At 37.4% G+C, this 18,001-nt stretch overlaps 1 protein-coding gene across 1 annotated transcript in view; it reads right to left on the reverse strand.

Annotated features, from left to right (window-relative positions):
- LOC124232929 (beta-klotho) overlaps positions 1–16,735 on the reverse strand; it is a 30,938-nt gene extending 14,203 nt beyond the window's left edge. The window contains exon 1 of the mRNA XM_046649851.1: positions 15,858–16,735. Within this exon, the coding sequence (XP_046505807.1) occupies positions 15,858–16,682 (825 nt within the window). The 5' untranslated portion in view covers positions 16,683–16,735. The remainder of the gene's footprint in view (positions 1–15,857) is intronic.
- Positions 16,736–18,001: the final 1,266 nt, after the last annotated feature.

Consider the following 18,001-nt stretch of genomic DNA (forward strand, 5'->3'; position numbering starts at 1 on the left):
AGCCTCCTCCTTTGCCTCCAACCTGAGGTTCTAGCTTCTTGGAAGGAATCACAGGGGAGCCTTGAACAGACTCCACCTTTTGTGGTCTCAGCCACTCTTTCTGGGCTTTTCTGGGGCTAGAATCACAGTGGAAAGTCTTGAGAACTGCTTTTTTCCCTGATGTGAGACAAAAGCCATCATGCATTACAGGAATTCAGAGGGGACGTTCTTTGCTTTCTAACCGGTCACTTAATCCCTTGCCAGCCTCAGGGCTTTCATCCATTCAAGCCCCAGCGATCAGTACGCCTCTTCAGGGCTGTGGTGCACCCCTGATGTGTAAACTGTAAAGCACTGAGCACACGTAAGATTCTGAGCCATGAACCAGCTGCCTTGCAAAAATATGATGCCATCAGACACTAAAGGGAAAGTGAGATGGAATCAGTACAAATTTATTAAACCAGTTGTAACGGGAACTAACCAGTCCTAATAGAAAAAAAAGGAGGGGTGAGTATCTTTAAAATAGATGTTTTATTTCATACAATAGAACATGATTACATGAAAGATGACCTAAACTGTGATAAAAGTTTGGTTACATCAGCATTTTAATGACAAATAAGACAGCTGAGAAGACAACAGACTGGTACCTTTGCAACCATTTTCCAAGCAAATTTTCTGAGTGTATATATAGATTTATACATATATATGCGTGTGTTGTCATGCCCCAAGGTGACCTTTGGGTTCCACAGTGTCTCTTTCACCTTTGCTGCTATTTGCATAGGCTATCAAGGTATCTAGGGTTATCTTTGCTCTCAGCTGAAGACCGCCTCTCCATTCTCATGAAGAGAATGTGGGGGAGGTTCTTTGTGCAGCGCTTATGGTTATAATTTGATCCTGTTTGCCAACTAACAGGGTAAAAAGTATTGTTCCACATAGTGAGTTTGACATAAATCATCATGAAACAGGGGTATCTATGTGGTGTCCTTTGGTCTGATGCTCATTAAGGAGGTCTGTTGGCAAAACTAAAATGGGGTTGGCAGGAGAGCACAACCTGGGCCTGCAACCTTGCACAACAGTCAGTCTGCGATTTCCCAAGGTTACACTCTATCTTGTACAAGGCCAGCTACCTTTGGAATGATTGATTTAAGGGAGCTTCAACCTTTGTTCTTTAGATTCCGTAGCTTAAAGGGGAAGTCAGCAGCTTTTTCTTTTTGAGCCAGCTATCAGGGTCTGATGTCAGAGCCGGCCAGAGGCCTAATATCTCATTCTGTTCGCTCCTCTAGTCTAATGGAGCAGTTTTCTTTGATGCTCCTGGAAGTCCAGACTCAGATAAATTCTGTGGATGATAGGAAACAAATAAGATATCTGGCATAACTTTAGAAACAAGATGAAGAGGGGGTTCTGGGTCAGGAAGACACGGCGGGACACTGGTGGAAGGGAGTGCTGTGGAAGGATGGGGTTACAGACAGAGGAACGAGTCCTGCACATCATGGGTGTCTGCATTTAGGGAACCCCAGTCATCTGTCAAAAGTTAAATTTCCAAATCTGTGCGTGATGGTAGTCACTTTTGGCTGAAATATCTTCACGTGAACTATGAACTTGTTTAATGTTAAGGGTATTTTATAAAGTGTTAAATAAAAACTGTCAAAGAAAATTTATGTTAAAACTCCATGATCATAGCAAGCTGTTTTCATATTTTTGTGTTCCCTTCCAGCTTTTCCAAATATATTTCCCAGCTAAAATCACTTTGAACTTTTTCCACGTTGTTTTTAGTCTTCATAATGATCTTAACAGTATAACAATTCACCAATGTGATGAAATATGATTTACTGTCGTCTCTCTCTTTTAATAGAAATTAGCTTGTTTTTCTTTCTTCCCTCCCTCCTTCTTCCTCTCTCTGTCTTTCTTTTTTCCTGTCATAAATAATGTTGTCATAACTAATTTGGGGCATATGGCTTTTAATTTTCTTACATTATTGCCTTTTGTTAATCCCAGGAATGGACTACCTATTTTTAAAATTGTTTTACGTATTTCCAAACTGCTTTCCACACATTTTGTCCATTGATCTGAGTGTTCTTTGACCATTACATTGAACACTTAGAAACATTGATTGCTCTATTTGGGGATGTATGACCATCAAGAATGATATAAAGATGCTACTCACCTACATGGTACTATAGGGGACAAGGCCCAGGTCTTGAAAGCAGGAGACCCGGGGTCTAGTACTGGCCATGCTATTAAGTAGATTTATAATCTTGGATAAATCGTTTCCCTCTCGGCAGCCTCAGTGCCCTCCTCCATTATACTGAGCTAAAAATAAATACTCTAGAGAACGGTTGTGAAGATGGAACCAGGTAACATATGTGAAGACATTATGGAAACTACACAAATGTAAATTTCAAATACAGATCTTCCTCAACTTCCAATGGAGTTACATCCCTATAAACCCATTATAGGCTGAAAATGTCGTAAATTGAAAATGCATTTAATACACCTGAACATCAGGTGAATTACTGAACGTCAGAGCTTAGTCTAGCCTACCTTAAACGTGCTCAGAACACTTACATTAGCCTACGGCTGGGCAAAATCATCTAAAACAAGACCTATTTTATAATAAAGTGTTGAGTATCTCATGTAACTTATTGAATACTGTACTGAAAGTGAAAAACGGAATGGTTGGATGGGGACAGAATGGTTGTAAGTGAATGGGTTGTCTACCCTTGTGATCGCGTGTTGACCGGGAGCTGTGGCTCGCTGCCTCTGCCCAGCCTCATGAGAAAGTATTGCTAGCCCCAGAAAAAGATCAAAATCCAAAATTCGAAGTACCGTTCCTACTGGGATTGATTTCAGTTTGGTTCGTTTTTTTCATCTACTCAGCACTTCTTTATACTAGTGTTGTTTTCTGCTAATTACAATTGCTGCTCTTCCTGATTATTTAACATGCATTCATTCATTCATTCTGTGTTCCACAAATGTTTAGTGAGTGCTTAAGGTACGTGAACTTTACTGTTCATTGCTACAAAATTGTGTGACTATTATTTCCTTAAAATATATATTATGTGACTGTTTTTTCTTTGAATTTTTTTGGCAATCTTGAAATTCTCTTGGAAACAATATCTTACCCTCGTTATTCTTAGGAGAGAATTTAAGTATTAACAAAAATTACCACCTTTCGTTAAGAAAAATCCCATCCTAGTTTTAATGGTTCAAGTTCAGATTTTCATTTTAACGAATTTTCCTCTTATTTTCTTTTCAATCATTATGTTTTCAAATTATTCTAACAAATCATTGATCATTCTCAGTTTGTATAGTTTCAGGCTTTCCCCGTAGGAATCATGTAAAAACTAAACTCTAATATATTTGTTCCTTCAAAACAAGGGACCTATTATTGTTATAGAATTCTAATTTCAACTATAATATTACTAAATTAAACTAACACCTGAGCTAGAATCTAAACCCGGCAACACGAAGAGAAAAAAGTATAGAATAAATTTCATAATTAATTAAATGAAGAAGCATCGGTGGGTTTCCCCAGATATTAGAAGGGAGCTTAGAAGAAATCAATGTTAGTAAATTGGAACTTTATTGAAGGTCAGGTTCCGTGCCCAAGGAGAACATTTGCGTGCCAACTTTGCAGAGGGTGGAATGATATTTTAAGCTTTCTGGTATTAGTACATTAACAATAGTGGTCCTGTTACTAATTTTTTCATGCAGCTGGACCATATCTCAGAGTGTAATTGAAGCTAAACTGGCCTGTGGTGACTTGAAGCCTTTCCTCAGGATTTAGGAATGAAGAGTTAAAGACAGTCAATACAGAAACCACAAATAATATAGTTATTACAATAACAAAAATCAGACCTATCATTTTTGGGCCCGCAACAAAGGCAGATTTACCATGAACCTAAGGAAGCTGAAGCTTTAGGGTCCCTCACTTGCATGGGGCACTGTAAATGTCCTAGGTGGGTTGGGAGCCAGGTTCTGAGTGGAAGCATTTCTAGGTAAGTATTTCTGATAAATTCCCTAAAAAGGTCACAGGAAAAAAAGGAATCTGAATCTCCAAGACTACAGTAATTTATTGTGATATTTTTCTCATTCTAAATAAATGTTTACTTTTGTACCAACTTTTGTGTTCATAATTTTGTGGGGTTTTCTTCCTTAAAGAGCACCCCTGGACTGGCATACAATACTTGTTGAATGAATGCCTGCTACAGAACAGCTAGTTTGTTGGTCCCCTGACACACATCATCGAAAATACAGCCTCTGTAAGGCAGATCTTATTTTTCCCATTTTAGAGAAGAAACTGGAGTTCACAGAGGCTGGACAGTGGTGGAGCAGGGATTGGAACCCAGGCCTCTCTAATTCCTTTACTAAAACCATCCTGCTTCTATGTCCTGCCACTTCTAAATTTTGAAGCTGTTGGGGAAAGGCTATTTGACACAAACCACAACATACTGTCTTAAAATTGTATTTTCTTTCTGCTATACTTGGTTATTAAAATAAACAGTCCTGGAATGAAGGTACCATATCCCACTCTTGCATGCTGAGAGGAAAATATCTATGTATGTCTGGAATTCAGGATCACCTAGAAAGGTCATGAAGGACCTGCCAGCAAATTTGGGGTGTTCAGAAAACCATGTAGTTGTCCAAGTGCCTAGCACAGCATGTAATGTTTATATGTAATTCCCTGTGCCTCTTTGCTAGAACCAGCCATATGGCATTGGATATTGTCCTCACTGATATCAGAGGCTAAATGGATCCCTCGGAGAACACTTCCACAGTTGACTGTCTTGACTGAGGATGATGATCTTTACACCATTGTCAATGTCAGACTCAAGGGGAAAGGGATGCTGTGCTTGCATAGTGTTTAACACTGCAGCACCTTCACACAGGTCGTAATCAAATGGTCCTTTTTTTTCTGAGGAAGATCAGCCCTGAGCTAACGTCTGCTGCCAATCCTCCTATTTTTGCTGAGGAAGACTGGCCCTGAGCTAACATCCATGCCCATCTTCCTCTACTTTATACTTGGGACGCCTACCACAGCATGGCTCGCCAAGCAGTGCCATGTCCGCACCCGGGATCCAAACCAGCGAACCCCAGGCCCCCAAAGCAGATTGTGCGTGCTTAACCTCTGTGCCACTGGGCCAGCCCCTTAAATGATCCTTAAAGATGAGTGACATTCATGATCAAATATAACAGAATAGTGATTAAGTTACAGAACCGTAGAAAATTAATAACATAAATAGCAATAGCAACCAACACGTCTCTAGCGCCAAACGTGCCAAGAACTGTTCAAAGCCCTTTCCATGTGCTGTCTCATTTCATCCTCATTTAAATCTTGCCAGGCAGATACTATTACGATTCCCATTTTAGAGGAGAGGAAACCAAGGGGTAGAGAGGTGAGGTAACTTGTCTAGTTTCACGAACTAAGTCAAGCCTGGGCTGTATTGCTCTGAGTTCCGTGCTCTTGCATGCTAACTAGAGGTAGAGGACAGACCTGAGAGGTCATTTGGTCCAATTTTTTAAAAATTTCCAGTATAGGTGAAGAAACTGAAGCCCAAGAAATAAGTGACTTGCCCAAGGTCTCAGTGACAAAGCTAGGATTAGAACTAAGTCCTTTGGCTTTTTAGGTCACTGTGATTTCCGGGACATTATGCACATTAAATTATGTGCCTTTGAAACACACTTTTACACCTTAGGCCAAAGGTGATTGAACAGGCTGTGAAAATCCAAGGAGGTATGCAACAGACATGGCACAAAAACAAGGGCCAGTATACTGAGAAAGCCGTGTGACAGAGTTTGGGTGCCAAGAACACTCTATAAAGAGGCAGGCTGACAGTGATGGTCTGATTATGCCTTTATCCAGCCTCACCAGCTGGGGTACCACCTCAGTACCCAGTCGAACAGAGAGTGCATCAGCATTACCTCCTGTTCTGTTTTTTTCTCTTACACAAATTGTACACATCAGCAAAAGCAAGTTTAGATAAATCATTTTTATTTATCTTCATCCTTCTACCCATGGCTATTATTTTATCCTTTTCTTCACTCTTTATTCATTTACATTAATGAATTGCTTAAATTCAACTCTGTAAACACTTATTTAACAAATACAAGGCAACTTGGCAGGCATTTAGAAAAAATGTTAACAAGATAGCTCCTGCCTTTTCTATGACCTCTAATGGGAGAGAAAATTACAGAAATAAGTAGAACAAAAACAGTATATTTCTATGTTTCAGTTAATCAGAAATGATAAGCAAAACACTGTAATAATATGATTCAAATTTTGTAAAAGCATATGACTATATCTATGTGTTTATATATGCACAGAAAAACATTTGGAGGTTGAACAAGCTGCTAACAGTTGTTGCTTCTGGGGTATGGGGTTAGGGAGTAAGAAAAGAAGAGATCCTTCATTTGAAACTTTATGTCTTTCTGTATTATTTGAATGTTTTGCAGTAAAAATGCATTATTTTCATAATTTAAAAAAGTCAGGGGGTTAGCCCCGTGGCCGAGTGGTTAAGTTCGCACGCTCTGCTTCGGCGGCCCAGGGTTTCACCGGTTTCACTGGTTCGAATCCTGGCGTGGACATGGCACTGCTCATCAAGCCATGCTGAGGTGGCATCCCACATGCCACAAATAGAAGGACCCACAACTAAAAATACACACCTATGTACTGGGGGGGCTTTGGGGAGAAAAAAGGAAAAAAATAAAATCTTAAAAAAAAAAGTCAGGAAAATTGGTTGGAGCTGATAGTTCTATCAGTGAGTTTAATTGCTCTATGCTATTGCGCTTCAGTTTCTCCAAAGTTCCAAAAATTTCAAAGGAAAAAACAGAAACTTGAATAAAAAGTTCAGTTATTCTGGATTTCGTTATATGTTAAAGAATGTTTTTTCACTCCATGAGAACATGTTGATATTCAAAGGTAAAAGGAGGAAACATACAACACAGACGTGATTAAAATGAGAGAAGAATCCATAACAGTAAACCCAGCTCTTTATTTAAGACTCAGTCACATAATCTCACGTCAAGATATGACGCTATGAAGAACCAACAAATGAACTTCCCCAAACACTGAAAGATCCTGGTTTTCAGCAGCCTCAAGGCTCCCCCAAAACATTTTCAAATAGCACCACCAGATCATCGAGGAACCACTTTAATTACTTCGTGACTCACTCTCCAATGGTTAGTGAGTTAGAAGGTTCTAATTATCCTCAACGTCTCCACTACTTTTCAGCAACAGAATCATTGTGAATGTTCATTAGTTTTAATTTCTCCTTTTTCTTTTAACATAGACTATTTTCTAATGTTGAGTTTTCTCAGTGAGACTTTTTCTATGCAATGAAGTGACTTATTTTATGCTATAAATGAATGTAAAGTTCCCTCAGTTCACAGTTTCATCATATCTAGCACTGTTTCCATTACTTACAATATTTTCTGATTTCCAGTTGGGCCTAACTTTCCATGTATGAGAGTGTTCATATCAAATCAAGCTGTTTAAATACGATCACAGTGTTATTCTCTGAGCATTTATAATTGCATTTATTTAAACTTGTTAATCATTCACTGAAGTATGACTTTTCTACTTAATGATTAGAAAAAGTAAATATTGCTCTCGTGAAGGTTTGAGAATACCAGTTGTCGTCTACAAATAGATTTTTCACGTGACTTATATCTAACAAAGGTATTCTGGTTATAGAAACTGTCTCTGGCAATTCTTATTCGCAAGCAATTTTCATCTTTTATTCAGATTTGATTAGAAACGTCTAAAAAGTGCTATTTTTAACTTGTTTGATCATTATTTCCTATATTTTGTTAGTGATGTCTTAGGTCCTAATGGAGATGAGTTGGGATTATAATATAGGTTCTATGCATTAGCTTATTAAATGAATAATTATGTTAACATTTATCTAAACTTTAGATTGTATTGCCAAGGGTACACATGTGATTTAACATCCCTTAAATGGGACACTAAAGTCTTGAGCAAATGAAAATTAAAATCACGCGGACAAATGAAAATCCTCATGGTTAATATATGAGTCAGGGATAAACGGGTCATGGGCTTTGTGGGCAAACACAACATGTCAATAGATTGTTTTGGTCTTTAAATAGGCAGTGAAGTCAAATATCTGTTGAGTCAGCTTCAACAGAAGTGGCTGCCACGGTTTTGAGGCTGTAAATTGTTCTTTTTCATTGAAGCTAGGTAGCTGATTCATGTCATCAAAACTTGCTAACTCAGTTCAGACAGATAACATTTGAATTTTGGTTCTAACAGTTATTATGGAGTAAAAAACCCACGCATATTCAGCTGTGTGAACTCAGGTAAATTTATCTGGGCTTCAGTTTTTTCAGCTATAAAATGGCTGTAAGAAAAGCTACCTGGCAGGGTTGATGTGAGCATTAGATGAGATAATATATGAAAAGTACCTAGTACAGTGTCTGACACTACAGTAAGCATACAATAAAATATTCTTCTTATAATTATTAAGAATAGTATTATAGAATGTCAACAAGTCATCTGTAATAATTGTCTCATTCTCCACTTTAAGAATTAAGACCAGGGGCCGGCCCAGTGGCGCAGTAGTCAAGCTTGGTGCACTCCACTTTGGCAGCCTGGGTTCACAGGTTTGGATCCTGGGTGCCGACCTATGCTACTCCTCAGCCACGCTGTGGTGCCGATCCACATGTGAACTGGAGGAAGATTGGCACAGATGTTAGCTCAGGGCTAATCTTCCTCAAAATAAAAAAAGAATTAAGATGAATTTCTGTTCTTTCTTCTCCCCATTTCTGTGTTCTTTTTTTTGTTTTGTTTTGGAGTGGGAGGGGAAAGTAGTGGCAGGTAACAAATGATTGTTTTCAACCTTCTTTTTTCTGTCCTTCGTTGACAGAAAAACTTGGCCTAGTTTTTTAGTTACAAGATTTGGCAAAAATTAATTTTGGTACGTTATTGTCTTGCAACTCAAGTTTAACAAGGGAGTTTTTAAAAATTCCTGTATTTTTTTCCGAGAAGAAAAAGTCATTTCAGCTGATCCTTGAAGATTTTGCTTCTACCTAACGAAGACAAGCTAAAAAAGGCTCCTGCTAATATTTCCATTTCAGAATATTACGCTTAGTCTTCAAGATATTGCTGGGGGCTGGGCAGAAGAGGTTTAAAAATGACATTTAATCTATTTAAAAGTGCCTGTGAAACACTGCAGCCTTCTTGGTCAAGAACGTTGTTACAGCAGTCTGTTGGCAAAGAAGGCTTAGCTATTAATCACGTGAATGGTGACTTTTTCTTTCTCCAAAAGCCCGAGCACATAGTTGTACATCCAAGTTGTAGGTCCTAGTTCTTCTGTGTGGGACGCTGCCACAGCATGGCTTGACGAGTGGTGTGTAGGTCTGCACACAGGATCCGAACCTGTGAACCCAGGCTGCCGAAGTGGAGCACAGGAACTTAACTGCTACGTCACCAGGGTGGCCCTGAATGGTAGCTTTTTCACAGCTGTTTTTGCAGTTTTAACACTAAATTTTGGTTAAGAATTTCAACAGAGCTTTTAAGTGTACTATATAAAAATGATTTTCTTTTCTTTTAAAACATAAAATATTCTCTTTACGTTATTTTATTTATTTTTTACTTTTAATTGTGGAAATTGTCATCACACATAAACACAGAAAGAATAATATAATGAACCCTCATGAACACATCACTCAGCTTTAAGAGGTGTCAACTTTCTACAGCTTGTTTCAAGATGGGCTTTTAATGTAAAATTTTTAGGAAAAACTGATTTGCATGTTCTGAAAAGACTATATGTTTATGCCAGAATCTGTGTTGGGGTGTGTGTGTGTGTCTGAAATCCACTTTTATTCAATTGCAGTTTTAAATTCTTTCTGGGACAAGATAGGTCTTCCTTAAATAGAAAATAATCAATTGAATTATGTATTAAATACCTAAAACATACCCAGCCTTGTGTGAACTTCTCTGAAGAAATGATGCCAAGAAATGCTACAACAAAGTTCCTGAAAGAGGTGGGAAAACAGAGAATAAATAAAACCTTATCCCAGGCTCAGGAACAAGTTGGTAAGGCCTTGACCTAGAGTAGAATTTCCCAACATTTCTTGTCCTGAAAAACTCTTTCACAGTATTAAGCAATCTCTTGAACCCCTGAGGAATTTAAAAAATTATTTCATCATTTGTGTGGTATATACAAAAAAGTGTTGACATACATTTGATTTCATAGAAGTCTATTTTATTAAAGGTTGGATTGAAAAGTTTGTTTAAAATAAATTTAAAATATTCAGAAAATAAATTGTATTTAAAATGCTCAATACGTAAATATAACTATTGGCATTTTCTAATTTAATAAATATTTTTACATTATGAAAATTATTTTAACTACATAATAAAAAGCATTTTATGGCACATTTAAAAATTATTATTTATTTATTTATTTTGCTGGGGAAGAGTCACCCTGAGCTAATGTCTGTTGAATCTTCCTCTTTTTTGCTGAGGAAGATTTGCCCTGAGCTAACATCTGTTGTCAATCTTCCTCTTTTTGTATGTGAGCCACCATGACAGCACGGCCACTGACAGACGGATGGTGTAGGTCTGCACCCAGGATCAGAATCCAGGCCGCCAAAGCAGAGCGCACCTAACTTAACCACTAGGCCACAGGGCCGGCCCCCTCAAAATAAATATTTTAAAGAAAAATATTTTAGCAAATAATAGTACCTGTTGCACTTGGATATGCAAATAAACAAAAAAGGCAACATGAAAAGCCAACATAAAGTGATGCACGACAATGTAAAATTTGTGAAACACAGTGTTATGGCATCAAAAAAGGATAAAAACGGCTAATAACATTTTGTTTAACTCTTGAATTTTGCTTTTTAAAAAAGTATAAGCTTTCATGGGCCAGCCCCGTGGCCGAGTGGTTAAGTGTGCCCATTCTGCTTGGGCGGCCCAGGGTTGTGCCAATTTGGATCCCGGGTGCAGACATGGCACCGCTTATCAGGTCATGCTGAGGTGGCATCCCACATGCCACAACCAGAGCACTCACAACTAGAACACACAACTATGTACTGGGGGGCTTTGGGGAGGAGAAGAAAAGAAAAAAATGTATAAGTGTTCAAAAAAGCAGGTTTAGTGTTTTGTTTATAAATAACTATATAAGAGAAATGGTTTGGGGCAGCTCTTTCAAGTGTTTGATAAATAACACAAAGCCACTAGGGAGAGTTTATTCCCAATGTTTGAAAATCTAAATTAGATATCATCATCAATGTTATTTCCTCATTTAACATTTTTTAAAAACATTGTTTCTTCTCTAAAAACATCCTGATATGCTACAAGTTAATTTTGAGTTTAGGTATGAACCTTACAGATCTGGTCAAAATCTCCCTGAGGCAATTTTATAAAATTGATTTTATTGCAATTTCATGTCCTTTATACTAGTTAAATTTCAATGTCCTTGTTCTTTATGCTTTGTGCCTTTAAGCAGCTGTCTATTATAAGTATAAATCAGTGGTTTTCATGGGAGGAAAGGGGGAGGAGCTTTGCCTCCCCATCCCCACCAGGGGCCATTTGGCAATGTCTGTAGACAGTTTTGGTTGTCACAACCCTGGGACAAGGGTGCTACTGTCATCTGGTGGGTAGAGGCCAGGGGTGGTGCTAAACATCCTACAATGCACAGGATAGCCCATCACAACAAGGAAATTATTTGTCCCCAAATGTCAGTTGTGCCAAGGTTGAGAAAGCCTGGTAGTATATAACCAGTACATGTCTATGAAAGATAATGATTTAAAGCTATGAAATGATCAGACATAAAAGTATATGTCTATGAAACATAATGATTTAAAGCCATGGAAGCATGGAGTGGAGTATTTAGTGGAGTAATAAACCGAATGAGTTACCATCTTATGAGCAAACTCATCTCCCCAAACCTCTGTGCATGTTTCCTCAGAGGCTCTCAAATGTTCCCTTTTAGGGGGCAGAAATCCACAAATTCAAGTTATTATGCAAATTTATTGATATAACTTGAAATCCAAAATTCAAGTTATTATGCATTTTTATTGATTTAAAAATAGAATGAAAACAGACACCATTATTGCCTTTGCCAATGTGAAATCTTGGGGCTTCACTGATCTAAGGGATTAGCACATAGGCCAAACAGGCTGGAATCTGACTCTGGGATTTTAAAAACTGAATTTTGGAGAGAGAAATCTTCCCTCTGCAAAGCAGAGAATGACCCACAAGAAGAAATGGACATGAGAGATCGAGATAAAGGGCTTCCGAGAGTGTCTTGGTTATAGGGTCCGTTCATCACTGTGATTTGGTTACCGAGCCAGGAGATTGCTCATTTCTGCTTAAGTCAACTTAAATTAGGTTTCTGTCACTTGTAACCAAGAGTCTTGACTAATACACCACTGGATTAATATAGGCAATATTTCAAGAATTAGCAATAATGCAATGAAATACGACTTTTGAGCTTGTGATTGGTTCTTTGATTACAAGGTTTAAGAGAGAAATCCTAAATCACTCATTCAACAAACATTTATACCTAGCACATACCTATCATTCTGTGCTAGGTGCTGGAAACACAAAGATAAATAAAAAATAATCTCGCCTTTCAAGGAACGCGCAGGCTAGTTGGGAGACAGAAAAGTTCCTTATGGTATGAGTGCTATGACAGAAGCAAGCACGTCTTATCATGGGAGCCTTCAGGAGGGGCACTAACCCTAACAGGTCAAGAATATCTTAGAGGTGGTGGCTGCCTAGATTGAGTCTTGAAGGACATTAGGTGGGTAAAGCAGGGAGTAAGAAGGGCATTCTAGGTGGATAGAGCGCTAGCAGAGGCAGAGTGGAGAGGAATAGTAAGGTAAAATTGAGACACTGCTAGTAGTGCTTTATAGTGGAGTGCTGGGTACAAGGATTTGGCATTAGTGATGGGGATGGGAGAGTGGCCAGCAAAGAGGCTGGAAAGGTGGCTAGGGGTTGTGTCTTGAAGGTGTTGATGAAATAGCAGGACTTTATCCCAAAAGCTTTGGGGAGCCACTAATGGATTTAATGCAGGGGAGTGACATGATGCTTGTTAGTCATAACGCTCTGTAAAATGGGGATAATAATAGGTACCTGGCAAGGTTGTTGCAAAAATTATAGATAATATATAAAGCGATGATTACTGTGCTTGGAGATAGTCAAGCCGGAAAATGCACCCTCTTTCTGTTCCAAATATTGTTACAAACTCAGAGTGGAGCATCCCTTAGTAGGCGTGATTATGGCAAATTTTTACCTGAGGCTTAGACTCACTTTAAGATAATCAGCAGATCTACAATAAGGTGGAATCTACATTCCGGGTCAATCTCAGCACTGGCTAGACCATTCAGGTCTCCTCCAAACCAGGACATTTCAGACTGGGATGGAGTTTTCAAGATCATCCTGGAACTAAAAAGACCCCAAAAGCCACTATGAAATCTTTTCAATATCTGAGGATTGGGGAATAAAGTGGTCTATAATCACCAATGAATTTAGTTTTCTATTAGGCTTATCTTAATAAGTGTTATTGGACTAAAAACTAATCCTAAAGAATGCTTCTTGTGGGTCACAGGTGGCACAACAAGGAAGAAATACTTTGTTGCAACATAAAATATCAAATTAATCTTTTCTATGTTCAAGGAAGGACAGAGAGGGGAAAAGTGGGGAAAACAAGTTCACCTCAGGCCACTAGACCATGGCAAGATTTCCCTCTGGCGCTAGAAATCATGGGCTTATGCAGCATGTTTCACTTTCTGACTAATTTCAAGAGACCCCTTACACTCCTTACTTAGGTTAGTGATTTAGAAATTTTAAAGAGATGGAAGAAATTATCTGGAAAACAATAATTTAAAAATATAATCCCTCAATTTAAAACAACAAAATTCCTCTCATTCTCAGAGAGTGCTAGTTTTGTGTTAAAGGCAGAGCTTAACTCAAATAGAGAAAAACTAAAAACATCAGAAAATATAGCACTTTATATGCTAAGTTTGGAAGCAATATCTGTTAGTTGCAACATTTTCCCTACGTATTTTTATCAGCTGGCCAGTTTTAAAGGCTTTAAATTAACCACTTATATATACTTTTCATGAAAATTCTAATTGTTAACGTGTTTCCAGGTAACCAAAAACTTTTCAACACTTTAGAATATTTTTCTTTATAATAAGGTTAAATAAACATATGTGTCCATGTATTTGCAGAGAAAACTTTAAAAAGACTATATAAGAAACTATTAACAGTAGTTTCCTCGAGGTTGGGATTGTCAGGTGAAGAGGGAGAGAGGAATTGATCTTTTTCACTTTCTATCATTTGGTACAATCTGATGTTTCTCACTTTACAGGAGCATATGTTGTCTTAATAATTAAAAGAACTAGATAAAAGGAATGTTTTTCTAACTTATATATGCATAATCTTCATAGTTAATAGCTATAAGTTTTCACTCCTTTAAGGTCTCATTTGCCGTATCATAGTATATCCACACACATTAATAATATATTCTATATACAACTCTATTCAAAGATATGTAAATGACCTTGAAATCCTACGCAGTCTGTTGACCGCAAGGGTGATGTGACTGAACCACAGCACAACACACATGTAGAATAATCCAGAAAGTTCAAAAAGAAAAGAAGGGTTAGCAGGTATTTTTGTATGTGCAAACTTAGATATGGAATTATTTTATGTTTCTATACATCTTTTCTATTTCTCTATATTTAACATTTGCTTATTAAAAAATCAAATTCCTTCTCCTAGCACATTATGAAACTCTTCTAATAAGGGATTTTCATTTTCAAAATGTAACAGGTGTCCAGAGTAATTTATTTTTCCCAAGTAAACTATTTGGCTCAAAAAGTTAAACCTGATTCTAGATAGTAACTTCAGTGTGAGGTGAAATCTCTTGAAAATCCCTGAAAGACTGCACTTTTAAAAACTTTCTTAATAAAGGCTTTCAGAGTTTAATTATGTTGTCATATACAATCCCATGTTCACAGCAGCTGCATTTTATTCTGTAACCTTGGGCAAGTTATTTAATCTCGCTAAGCTTCAGTTTCCTCCTCTTTAAAATGGGGATAATGGTAGGACCTAGTCCATAAGGTTGCCGTGAGCAGGAAATGTAATAGTGCAAGGAAAATGCTTAATGTAGTCTGTGGCACGTAGTAAGCACTCAATAAACATTAGCTGTTATTTTGCTTACATTTTCGTATTGTTTTAATAATTGTGACATTTCCCAACATAAACTCTGACTTTTGAAATACACTGCTTTAAAACACTTAGTAGACCATATTCTTCCAAGTTTTTATATTACTAGTCTAATTTTACCTCCCAGAACAATTAATCTCATCTTTTCTGCCATGTGCCAAATAAACCAACTGTGAAGTACGTTTATTTCAATTCCTGTACTTAATGTGTATCAGTTATCCAACACTTATTTAGCTTACTATCACTAAGTATTACTAAGAATAGCAATACTAACAACAAATACATATTTGAAATGGTCATGTAGACATAATTCTGAAATGGTTGCATGTTGTCAGAAAAGAGTTTCGACAATTAAATTTATAAATACTGGTTTTCCACAGAATGAAAGCAAACTCATATTCTCTCACTTTAATGTATAATCGTAGCTTTAAAAATAGTTAAATAATTTTGAAAGTGCAACTTTTAAGGGAAATAATTGGATTAATACATTAATAATAGCTTAAATAAAACATCCACTAAATATGCAAACTGAGGACAGAAATTGTGAGTTAGACTAAAATTAGTTCAGTTGATTTCAATAAAAAGAATTATTTAAAAGGAAGATACATTTCTCAGTGTTTCCTTTTAGCTCCTGCTCCTTATATTCTGAAGCTATGATATGAAGCCAGCTGTACAGTACCTTGATCAGGTTGTGTCCCACAGCGTAGACAGCTGCTAAATTTCCCTTCTCTCCAGGGGCATGAATACCTGTCCCATACCCATGCCAGGCAACTAGATATGGGTTGTGAATTGTAATCCAATATTTGACACGGTCCCCAAACATCTGGAAACAGTATGTGGCATAGTCATTGAAGATATCTATTATGGTTTCATTTTTCCACCCCCCATATTTTTCTTGTAGTGCCAAAGGCAAATCCCAATGGTATAAAGTAACTATAGGTTCAATGTTTCTAAGTACTAGGGCGTCGATAAGGGTATTATAGTACTGGAGACCTTTTGCGTTGGCGACAGCCACGATTCCATCAGGGAAAAGTCTTGGCCAGGAAATTGAAAACTGATAAAAAGAAACTCCTATAAAATCCAGGGCCGATAAGTCTTTTTCCAGGAAAATGTAACTGTCACTGGAACTATTCGTGCTGTTGGCATTTTTAAGGTGTGTATGGATGAAATGATCCCATATAGAGAGTCCTTTTCCGTCTGTCTTCCAATTCCCTTCCACTTGAAATGCTCCAGTCCCAACGCCCCAGAAAAAGTTTTTAGGAAAAGTGTCATAGAGAAACAGCTGACTTTCATTTACCGGACTAAAATTAGGATTTTTAGACCATATAGCTCTTCCATCTCCAGAGAATCCAGTCACAGCTCGTAGGAGAATAAACACTGACAGGATGACAGATCTTTGCAGTCCCCCGTTGGACATTGTTTTCCTATAGCGTGTGTTTCTTTCATCGGAGCCGGAAAAAATCCATTCATTCCCTGGAGAGCCTGCCGCCCAGCTTGGATTCATTTGCCACTCACTGCTCGACTGTCTTATCAAGGCTTCAGTAAAAGCTTGTGATTGTAAAGCTCTGTCAATGATTAGCTTGAACTGTGAGACTTAGGATGGGTCATGCAGAGCAACGTAATTTGAGGGAGGCGGCACTAGGACACTTACACCGCGTTTCCTTCTCTCTTATTATGGGAAAAATTAGACGAAAATGCATCAGGGACGGCACTTCGAATGTGAACTAAAACATATAGCAACAATGAACAAAAATACCATATTTCATCTGTAGCCTTTCATATTGACCCAAATCTTTTCTCAATGTTTTGAACATTATTGAATAAAGTATATACCTTTTCTATTTTTATAGTTTTTGAGTGGTAATTTTAGTATTTCACATTTCAGGAAAAATAATCATATACAAAGAAATAGCATTCCTATATGCCAATAATAGAGAATTATAAAACATAAGATATTACACTTGCACAAAAATAACACATCTAAGAATAATCTTATTAAATGCTACCTATTTTAAGAAAATTATAAAAATGTGTTGATAAATTTGAAAGAAGGTAAATGAAGAAATACACACCCCTTGCTGGGTGGAAACACTGAATACTTTCCAGTTTAAATTACAAATTCAATGAACTTTTAACTAAAATCCTCTAATCCCAAATTTTAGTTCAACAAAACTATTGTGAAATTTCTTTGAAAAATAAATAGGCAGCAATTCCCAAAAAAACCCCAAACAAACCTGAAAAAGAAAAGAGTGAAAGCATAGACTACATTCAGATATGAAAACATAAAAAAAGCACAGTTTAAACGTGATTCTGAAATAAGAATAAATAAAAAGAAATATTGTGCAGAGCCTTTAGCCTCCAAATCACCTTTATAAAATTTAATGTTTTAAATATTTCAAATATCACATACTAATGAGAGGCAGAGTAGTTAATAGTTTGGCCCCTAGAGTCGGACCGCCTGAGTGTAAATATAGCCGTGTGGCTAGGAACGTGTTATTTAGCCTTTCTGGCCTTCAGTTTCCTCTTGTGAAAGAAAACGCATAATAATAGCATCTACTGCTGGATTGTTGTGAGGATTAAATGAGTTAATACACGTAAAACACTTAGAACAGAGACTGACGCATAGCAAGTTCTCAATAAACATTACTCTTATTTTTATGTGAAGGGGAACAATTATTCAGGAAGCGGTTGAGGCTAGGATTTAGCATTAAAGACACTATGTTTTGGCTCCTGTCGGTATTTTTAGCTTTCTCTCTCCTCAGTTACCATCTGTAGCACCCTTCCTGTTAGCCATAACAAACAACTTTTACTAAGCTCTACACA

The sequence above is a fragment of the Equus quagga genome, unplaced genomic scaffold (genome assembly GCF_021613505.1).
Source record: "Equus quagga isolate Etosha38 unplaced genomic scaffold, UCLA_HA_Equagga_1.0 146_RagTag, whole genome shotgun sequence".
Taxonomy (NCBI): Eukaryota; Metazoa; Chordata; class Mammalia; order Perissodactyla; family Equidae; genus Equus; species Equus quagga.